Below are 10,525 nucleotides of genomic sequence, written 5' to 3' on the forward strand. Positions count from 1 at the left end.
ATTTCCATTTCATAAACTGCATTTTTAAACTGAGGCGTTTGTTCAGTTACCCTTATCTGACTGCTATCACACCTCACTACCAGATGAGGCTTTAAAAAATTGGGTGGATCTTTTCCAAAGCCTCTAGATGAACAATCATGTTTAGTTACTCATATACTTTTTCTGTACAGAAAATATTAACATGCTTGGGGGATTCATCACATACAAATGGACTGTTAAAAGAAGAACATATGCACATTTATTTAAGACACTGCACTGAACCTAACCAAGCTTTTTCAAATTATGACAACCACGAATAGGAGTGTTAACAACTGGAACAACAGGGATGGTTTTGCTGGACTTCAATATCCAGTAACCACATATCAACAGCCGACAGGAATACTCACTGCTTCACGTACTCATTTTTGTATTATCTAATTTCCGGTGTCTTTTATTCTCACATAAGTGACAGACAGCAATCCGTGTACTAACAGCCGTTTACTAATGTGTGAAGAAACCCAGAAGAAAAGATGGAATAAAATGATAAAGATACAGGAACAAAAAAGATATGAAATGACTACATAGATTGTTGATTAAAATGAAATGCATGATAACAATAGAAAGGGAGTGACTGGGGAGGAGCGGGGGTAAGTTAGTACTTGCTAGAATAACTATAAACAGAATTGATCTCTTTTCTTACCACATATGCTACTACAACTCATTCAAGATGACTTCAATATGAAGTGAAGAGGTAGCACAGCGTAGCACAGAAAGCTTGGGTCAAGTGGAAATGGCTGCATATGCTTTGGCTTTAGATTTATTAGCTATAAGACTTTGGGCAAGTAATTTTTCTGAGCCTCAGTTTCGATATGTTTAATGGGAGAGAGAGAGAAGTTATATGAATTACTAATACTAATGAATTTCTAATGTGAACTGCACAGCTATATGTAGGTATTCAATTAAGTGGTATCTGTTAACTGTGAAAGTCTCTCTTCACAAAGCTTCTATATTAAAAGTAAACCCCTAATGTAAGGAAGCATTATTATTCCAATTAAACTACTTGGTTTGGAAACATAATGGAATTGACTGGGATAGGGAAAATAATCTCCCTGAATGACGCAGGGTAAGGCACTGGCAGGCAGGCAGAAATTATACAAAGGGAGTGCTCCTGATCTGAATCTTGCTCAAGGTGAAATTTTACTTTTTAAGCAATTTCTTCCAAAGCAGCTCATTACCTTTCATTTTCTTAATCTCTATGAATTAAAATAATGTATTCAATACCTGTTCCCTAGAAGCCCCTCTCCATGAACTCTCAGAAAAAGTCCTCAGTGAAAGCAATGATTCCTGGAGAAAAGTAGGAGGGCCAAGAAATTTCAGCGACAGAAGAGAAACAGAAGAAAAGACCTGAAGTTAAAAGTTAAAAGAGCACAAAAATCCCTGAGGAGGAGGAACAGAAGCAAAGGAAAGAAAACTCCTGATGTCAACATGCTTCCCCATTAACTACATTATCAGAAGGGGAATAAAAGGAGTAGAGTGTAAAGAAGAGCTTTGTAAAGATATACAATAGAACAATGGGGCAGATTTCCAAGACGATCCCTAGCAGTGTCATATCCAAAAAGTTTACATGGTCCTATATGATCTTCCTGCATTTTGCCATGAGCACTAATAGTCTCCTCCTGACAGTCTATTTGCCCTCACTGATGTTTAAACAACATATAGGAGTTCTTTAATTTGAAACTTTAGTATACAAATGAAATTTAAAAAGAAGATATAAGAAAAATAAATGAAACTATAAGCATAGGCATACAAACGTTTTATATCTTTAGCATGCAGGTATGGTTTCATTGCAGTCAATAAACCTCTCTCCCTTCACCCTCCCCTCTACCACATACTGGGATGAGCATTATTTTAGATAAACTCAAAGTGTCAGTCCTACTTCTTTATTATCTTTACCTGTCTTTACTCATACTATTCTCCTGAGTTTCAAACTTGTGTCGACCCGAAACCACCTACACCCACATGGCTTATTGTCTACATGAATGTTACTTTAGAATCTGACCATCTTCTTCAACATGGCTTTACAATCCAATGTCATTATTTCCCTGGGGCAGGGCTTCATGTAATCATACATGAAGTATTATTCTTGTAATAGTACAACTGTACTAGTATTGCAAGAAGCCTTGGCCCAGAAAGATAAAAGTTTACCACTTTTTCTCAACACTCTTTTTGAAACCCTCACCTCAAAACCCTGTCCTTGCTGCATCCACCAATTACAAACCAATATATCATAATCATTACCTGACCCTCATCAAGCCCTCATGTTGAAAATCCCATCTTAAACTAGGCACCAAAAACCTCATAAATAGCCCAACTTTGCCCTCCCTCTCCAAGATGTTATTAAAACTTTGTCAAAGTAGACAGCTCCCTTACCATGGTGAGTCACAAGCTTAGCTTTGCCTTATCAATGAGTTATTTAGGTGATATTTTTAGGTAGCAAACATTCAAGGACTGAAAGTCTTTGTGGATAGATGTCTTCCTTCTTAGTTTGATAATTACAGTATATAAGAGATAAGCATGTGTGTATAATTTTATTCTTAATAAGAATGGTTTAGGTTGGGCACAGTGGCTCATGCCTGTAATCCAGGTATTTTGGGATGCCAAAGTGGGAGGATCACTTGAGTCCAGAATTTCTAGACTAGCCTGGGCAACATAGGGAGACCCCATCTCAAAAAAAAAAAAAAGTAGCCAGGTGTGTGGCACATGCCTGTAGTCCCATCTACTTTTGGGGTGAGGTAGAAGGATCAATTGAGTTTGGGAGGTCAAGGCTATACTGAGCCAAGAAGGCGCTACTGCACTCCAGCCTGGGAGGCAGAAGGAGACTCTGTCTCAAAAAAAAAAAAAAAGAAAAAGAAAAAGAAAAGAAAGGTTTGTAGTTGTGTATATCTACTGCTAAGATAACTGCTGTTTTCTCTATCATTACATTCATATTACCCAGCTGAACTTCCCTTTAGCTTTTTCCTTAATGTTGTGTTCTCCATGCACTTGCTGTCTGTTTTTCTGGTGTGCAATGAAAGGTCTCAGGCTCGCCATAGATCTAAAAGGCAACTGGAACCTATGGCCACCAGGTAACAATTCATTAACTGAATTAGATTAATGATCACAATCCTCCAAAGGACCCTTGCACTAATTTTCAAATTTCTCCTTAGTTACACTGATGACTCTGGTTCCAGGGGTTGTACCAATTTATAGCCAACTTGACCAGTCAGTGTTTGTGCCACATGAACTATTGCACCATTACAAAGATAGTTTCCCAAACAGCTTCTTGGCCCCTGAGGTCAAAGATGCCTATGTTTGCCACAGATGAAAAATGTCCCAAAGTATTCTTTGAATGACTGCTCCAGACCTAAGGAATCTCAGTGATGCTGTTTCATTGTAGTTTCCTGTTTCTTACTTCTAAACTCCCTTCATCATTATATCCACCAACTCTCTAAGTCGCTGTACCTTTGCAACCCAATGCAATGTCGGGATTCAGAAAACAAGACTCCACAATGAAGGCCTCGGAAGCAGCCTGAATAACAAAAGTTTTTTTCTGACATTCTCTTACCCTCTGTCTCTCAGTCTCATTCCCCCTGAGGCTGGCCAAAGAAACTAGAATCCCTCTTCCCCCAGGCAGGTCATAGAAATCAAAACCCCTTTTCCTCAAAGCCAGCCAAAAATCTAAAAATATGACTCTAACTTTCCCTCTGCCTTTCTGTGTAAAAACTGGTCATCAAGAAGTTATCTAACCTACCTTCTTTTCACTGTGGTTGTAACACCCCCATTCCAGAGGGTGTCCTGCCCCTTACCCAGAAGGAGGGAATGCATGCTCAGGGAGGCCAGAAGATTCTTGACAAACAGGCCTCGCTGAGTTTTCCCCACTCAGTCTATTAGCCTTAGATCATACTCTTTTGTCCAATCACATTTGGGCAAAATGTATGGACACAACTGTCCATACTTTGCTGAACCTAAGCAGAAAAATAGACAATTCCCCCTATATCTTCAGGTCTTCACTCTGAGTGCCCCCATGTAATTTGTATGCCTTTTTTTCCAACGAATCTGCCTCTTGTCCATAGTTTTCAGTGAACCTTCACAGAACAAAGAGTAGGTTTTTCCCTTGGCCCCTACAGCATACAGCAGCAAAGACCAGCAAGAAATGCTTTCAATCATTTTATGTTCATAGAGACTCTAATGTGAGGATTTTTAATTATAAAATGATAATTGATCACTAAAGCCATCCTGCAGTTTTTAAATGATAGCAATGAAGCATGTGAAACAAAAAGTACAATGTGATGATAAGCAAAAACAAAGACTGGCATCACTGCTGGGCTAAGAATGGTACCGAATACTGATTTTTTTTTAATGAAACAAATAAAAATAATTAAAGGTAATATGTACCATGAGTATTTTTCTTATACTTTGTCTTATGCCTACTGTTTTTTTTTTATAACTTTTTTTAAGTTAGTGTCACTTACATTCTGAAATGGTCCAACTAAGAAGCGGCCACAGTTGGCTGGGCGCAGTGGCTCATGTCTGTAATCCCAGCACTTTGGGAGGCTGAGGCAGGTGGATCACGAGGTGAGGAGATCAAGACTATCCTGACTAACACGGGAAACCTCCTCTCTACTAAAAATAAAAAAAAAAATTAGCTGGGCATGGTAGCACACACCTGTAGTCCCAGCTACCCGGGAGGCTGAGGCAGGAGAATCACTTGAACCCAGGACACAGAGGTTGCAGTGAGCTAAGATTGCGCCATTGTACTCCAGCCTGAGCAACAAGAGCAAAATGCCATCTCAAACACACACACACACACAAATTAATTAAAAAAAGAAGAGGCCACAATGAAAATATAAAAGAAACATGGAGAGAATAACAGATCATAGCTGCACTTTCTACTATGCTTTTCTAACTGTTCATTTATATTTTGTATCATTTCTCCTAAGAAAAATGGAAACCCATTTCAGAAAAAGACCCAAAAGAATGAGAAGCTTTTTAGTAGTCTAAACCACTTAATAGAGAGAACTACTGTGAGAACAGCAGTGAGCCCAAATTTTTATTGGATACTCATTTTAAAAATTTAATGTTTTATTTATATACATATACATATATAAATTTTATACATGTTCTATTATACTGTGCAATTTATAAAATATATAAGGTATACCAAATACATTTTTTAAATGCTAAAACTAAAAATATAGCTCTATTTTTTTTTAATCCAAAAGATTTTCCTACACTCCTTGGGATGAATTCTAGGCTAGACTACAAAATCAGACCTTTCAAGGTTTTCCTTGCATCCTTAAGAAAAGTTAGAATAAATAGAAGGCTTGGGCCCTTGAAGTTTAATTTACTATTTGAAAACAATTCAAATTTAATTTAGCAAGTTAGCATATACATGTTTGAATGGCTACATTTATGCTATTAGGATGAAGTGCTTTCCATTGTCTAAATAGCAGTTACGAGAAAGAGTGCATTTGTTTTTAGTATCTGATAAATTGGGCCCAGGATTGAGTTTATTTAATGAAATAAAAACTCAAACATTTATCTAGCAGTACAAACATCTAGTATGTACTACTGGATGATCATAATTACTTATTATTGATAATAATCATATGTAGACTTTATACAGGTATAATAGATTATTATCATTTTAACTAGATTACACACCTCTTAAAGAGAACATTTTATAACCCTTCATTTTCCCAGTGTAGGCATCGCACCTTATACATAGCAAGGTGCTCACAAAAATGTTTACATTATTTCTCTTCACTGTATTTGCTCAGGCACTTGGGCAACTAGGTCAAACCTGTTGCAAAACAGGTTTGATGAAACCACTTCCTGACATTTCTGTCCCTGACATGAAAATTTCTCTTCTAATTCAGTCAACTTAGCTACCACAGATTGGAGGAACGTGAGGGGTTGAAATAAGCAAGGAGACAGCCTGAGGAGGAGGTTGCCTTAGAAATAGAGGATCAGCCTCATTATGTCTATTCGCCAGAATGAAAAAAAAAATCCCCAGAAAGCCTTTCATAAAGGGAGGATCTAAACTCTAACAGGGAACTGTGTTACCTATCTGCACATTAATTTGGGGGAAGGAGGAGAAAGATGGAGGTAATCGGTATAATTCACCCCCGAGGCTCTTTCCAATTCCAAGACTGATTCAAAATTGGAAAGAATGGTGGAACCAACACACCAATATTCAGAATCCCTTCCACCCTCTCCACTAAAAAGGAAGGAAGGAAGGAAGGAAGGAAGGGAGGGAGGGAGGGAGGGAGGGAGGGAGGGAGGGAAGGACGGACGAAGGAAGTAGGGAGTGAGGAAGAGGAGAAAGGGGAAAGGGGAAGGGAAGGACAGAAGAGACAGAAAAACAAAAACCCGGCCAGGCGCGGTGGCTCACGTCTGTAATCCCAGCACTTTGGGAGGCCGAGGCGGGTGGATCATGAGGTCAAGAGATCGAGACCATCTTGGTCAACATGGTGAGACCCCCGTCTCTACTAAAGATACAAAAAATTAGCTGGGCATGATGGTGTGTGCCTGTAATCCCAGCTACTCAGGAGGCTGAGGCAGGAGAATTGCCTGAACCCAGGAGGCGGAGGTTGCGGTGAGCCGAGATTGCGCCATTGCACTCCAGCCTGGGTAACAAGAGGGAATCAGTCCCAAAAAAAAAAAAAAAGAAACCCTGGTCTTCTACCTCACTCTCCATTTCTGGGATGACCTAGTTCTGCCAAGAGAAGAACCCAGCACCAGGGTGTGCCAGGACGAGGTACCATTACCCACCTGAGACCCCACAGTAGCCAGAACAAAGCATTTCCTCTTCTTCACACCCCAACCCAACCCCACTGGCCTGAAATCATTTTGTAAATTCTGGGGGACGTCAAACCTCTGTCCTTGGCCCTGAGTAAACCCAGGAAAGAAGACGGGCCGAGAAAAAGGTTGGAAAAGTAAATCAGGCCCCGCGGCAGCAATTTAGATCGAGGGTAACGCAGGGACAGGCAGGCAAGGAGTCTCGAGTTTATTCTCTATGACTGGGACATAGTTGGCTTTGAATAAGAACATTAAGTATACAGCACCATATTTTGGTCTTGAGCCCAGCCTCCGGCCAGTGGCACTCAGCCATACGTCTCCGCCAGCCAGGCCCTGGCGCTGATTGCCACGACGCAGGGAATGCCCATCAGCTCGTAGTCACACCTGTTAGGTGCTTCTCCACTCAGTGCCTCCGCCCAGCAAGCGCCCCCGGCACCACTGGAGCCCGGGTGTTGAGCGGGCGCACAGGGAGGCAGAAACAGGGCAGGGCCTTCCTGAGCAGACCCTGGGGACTCAGTGCAGAGGGCGGGCGGGCGGGCGCGTGGAGGCTGCCTGAGAAGGCGGGACAGGTCGAGGCAGGCGGAGAGGGGCTTCGGCGGGGCGGGGGCAGGGCCGCCGCTGCTCGCGTTACGTTCCCAGAGCCTGCAGCGGAGGCGCGAGGCTGAGCCGCGGAGGGGATGGGGCTCGCACCAGCTTCTGCATTTCCCCTTGCAGCCCCGGCGCCGCCTCCACTTACTGGGCCGCGGTGCCCGTTAGGCCGCGCAGGGTGAGCGCGAGAGCGGGCGCCCGCGGGGGGCACCTCGCCCAGGACTGGAAGAGAGGGCGCTGCGGGGCCACGGCGGGGGTATTCCGCGAGCCGGGCGGTCCGCGCGTCCCCTGAGCGCACCAGCCCCGGCTACTGTGGGACCGCGGCTGGGACGGAGCTCCCTGCGCGCCCCCCCGCCCCGGGGGCCGGGAGCGGCCAGAGGCGACCCGGAGCTCAGCTTCTCGGCCCAGCAGCTCCGCGCACCCGGCGGCGACGGCGGTGCAGCCTGAGGCGTTCGGGCAGCCTCCGAGCCCATGGCGGGGAGCGACGTGGACAGCGAGGGCCCCGCACCGAGGGGCTGCGCGGCGCGGCGTACGGGTGCCTCGGGCGGGCCAGGAAGCGAGGCGGCCGCCGACTGCCCGGAGCCGCTGTCCACTGCTGAAGCGCCGGCCGAGAGCGCCACGCTGCCCGCCTGGATGCGCCTCTACTTCTACGGAATGCACGGGATCACCCTGGACGTGCTGCTGTCCTCGGCCCGGCGCTTCGCTCGCAGCCCGGACCTGCGCATGCTAGGCTTCTCCTCGCCCTACCGCTGCCTGCTGCACTCGCTCACCCACTTCGCCCTGGAGAAGGTCTACCTGCAGCAGCAGCGCTGTCCCAGCGCCTTCGTCTTCAATTTCCTCCTGTACCCCTCGGCCCACGTGGGGCTGCAGACCCTCGCGGGCCAAGCGCTCCTGCTCAGCCTGGGCGGTGGGCCGGGGGGCGCTGCGACTCCAGGGGCGCTGGACCTGGCTCTGCAGTACTTGCTGGCGCTCTACCACTGCCAAGTGTTCCTGAAGCGCTTCCTGCGCCTGCGATATGGGCTGCAGAGGCGGCGGCGGCAGCAGCAGCAGCAACAGCAGCGGAGGGGCGCACTCCCCGCCCCTCCTGGCGCCCGGGTCCCTACTGCGGCCGGAGCCCGGCGGCGACGACCTCGTGGCCCCAGGGGCGCCGGGGGAGCCCCCAGCCAGGGGCTGCCCGACCTACTCCGCTTTCTTTTCTTCGGAATGCATGGCTTTCTGGATGAGATCTTCTTCACCTTCTTCTTCAACGTACTTGGGCAGGGCGACGGGACCACCAGCGGCCACACGTCGCTCTGGTCCTTCCTTATGTACGGCAGCTGCAGTTTCGTGGTGGAAAAGCTCTACTTCCATCTCCACTACAGCCGTGGTTGGGGCACTTGGAAGCGGGTGCCCATCTACGTGATCTTCATCTACGTGTGGGAGCTGTCCTGGGGTCTGGGGCTCCGCACGTGCGGGGCTTGTTCCTGGGACTATTCTCACTACCCGCTCAATTTCATGGGCCTCATCACCCTGATGTATTTACCTGGCTGGATATTCCTTAGTGTGTACCAGGACCTACTTTCTAACGTGTTGTGGAGGGTGCAGTACGTACCAACTAACTAAAACCAAAATAAAGAAAAGGAAAGAAGAAAGAAAGAAAAGAGAAAATCAGTGGATTCCCAGGGACGAATGCGATTTATTTTTACACATTTAAAATGAAGTGGGATTTTTAGTCCTTTAATTTTTATATGCTTTACTAAACTCTTCCAAAATGTCTTATTCCACCTTTTAGTTTTTCTATTTGAAACCCGTATATACTTTGAAACATTACTCAAAACATAATTCAAAGTACATAAATGTTTTAAAACGTTTACAAGCCCAAACAGCAAAACCTGTTATACCTTAACATCAGAATGGTTTAGTAGTATTTACCTATCTGGCCATAGATGCGTGATAGCTACTAATCTGGGGGGCTGGAGGGGAAGATCTTTAAATCAAAGACCAGTGATTTTTACAAGATTTGGCTAAATTTTCTGATTCGATAATTTGTTTACTTTCTTTTTAATCTAATTTCATTTTAATTCCTTGCCATATTTACCAATGGCTGAAGAAACTCAATGTCTTGTACTCTTGAAACTACAGTTAATAGCTTTTAAAGTGCCTCCGTCTAGCACACAAGTGAAAGAGACTGAAAAATATGAAAGCACGTCCTATGAACAGATTTTTAAATGAGAGATCTTTTCTAGCAACTCAGACAGGTGACACTGTGTTAAGATATTTGATCTCCATCCTGGAAATGATTGCTTTCCAATGTGGGTAAGCCTTAAACACCAGGTGTGTTAACGTTGATCAGATCCTGTGTTATCTATGGCTGTAAATTTTTGTTACTGTGCAATCATGTAAAATGTTTACCTTACATAGCCAAGGGCCAAGTGAAATTATATCACCTTCCACAATGTTCTAACTCCAAGGACCCTTTTCTACATGGAACTTCAAGGGCAGAAACATTACCTTTGAATAAAATGAACCTGAATGTTCACTCAAATTATATTAAGCCTAATTGTTTTCTGTGAATACAGATATGTTTTCAGCAGATTTCTGCCATGGCTCTTTTTCCTTCTGGGCCCAGAGTCCTTGGGCCAGGCCTGATGTGGTAATGTGCATTATAAATCAATGGCAGCTTTGTGGTGACTTACTATTAATGTCTGCAAGCTCTGAAGTTTCCTGAGATGACATAAACCATTTTAAGAAATCATGTCTAATTAATAATGTACTTTGATGTTGTTTGCTGTTTTATTACATTTATGAAAGAGTAGAATTCAGTGCAGCTCAGCCAGGGATGAAGAATATCCTCTCAATTTTTATTACAAAGACAATTAGGAAAATTTCATGTATAGAAATGAGTGGTTTTCTATTCAGATTATCAGCTTACCTATGCTGTAAAAAGGAACTTTTTCTGTTTTCAAAAAATGTTTGCTACAGGAGTAGAAAAGAATATGTATTTCAATTTGATTAAGTTAGACATAGTTATGAGTGTTATATATTTTAAGTCACTATTGAGGTTGTAAGCTAAATTAAGAGTTATGCTATATAATCAACCTCACCTGTGAAATGGATTATGAGAAACATTATTTTAGCC

At 43.9% G+C, this 10,525-nt stretch overlaps 2 protein-coding genes across 13 annotated transcripts in view; one reads left to right on the top strand and one right to left on the bottom strand.

Moving 5' to 3' along the window:
- The window catches only part of LOC144578460 (uncharacterized), a 389,210-nt gene extending 380,813 nt beyond the window's left edge, over positions 1-8,397 (bottom strand). For 11 of the 12 annotated variants that reach the window (XR_013524293.1, XR_013524292.1, XR_013524291.1 and 8 more), the window contains exon 1: positions 8,203-8,397. The gene's annotated coding sequence lies outside the window, so the exon portion shown is untranslated. Of the gene's footprint in view, positions 1-7,085 lie in introns of all 12 variants that reach the window. The other variant, XM_078343869.1, reaches the window with a different exon arrangement.
- TMEM229A (transmembrane protein 229A) lies at positions 7,457-9,931 on the top strand. The gene has a single exon (XM_035254843.3). It carries the CDS (start codon positions 7,879-7,881, stop codon positions 9,007-9,009), a length of 1,131 nt encoding a protein of 376 aa, XP_035110734.2. The 5' UTR covers positions 7,457-7,878; the 3' UTR covers positions 9,010-9,931.
- Positions 9,932-10,525: the final 594 nt, after the last annotated feature.

Source organism: Callithrix jacchus, chromosome 11, assembly GCF_049354715.1.
Source record: "Callithrix jacchus isolate 240 chromosome 11, calJac240_pri, whole genome shotgun sequence".
NCBI lineage: Eukaryota > Metazoa > Chordata > Mammalia > Primates > Cebidae > Callithrix > Callithrix jacchus.

Bases quoted from the DNA above. Each gene is read 5' to 3' on its own strand.
- TMEM229A (XM_035254843.3), top strand. From the start codon at position 7,879: ATGGCGGGGAGCGACGTGGACAGCGAGGGCCCCGCACCGAGGGGCTGC.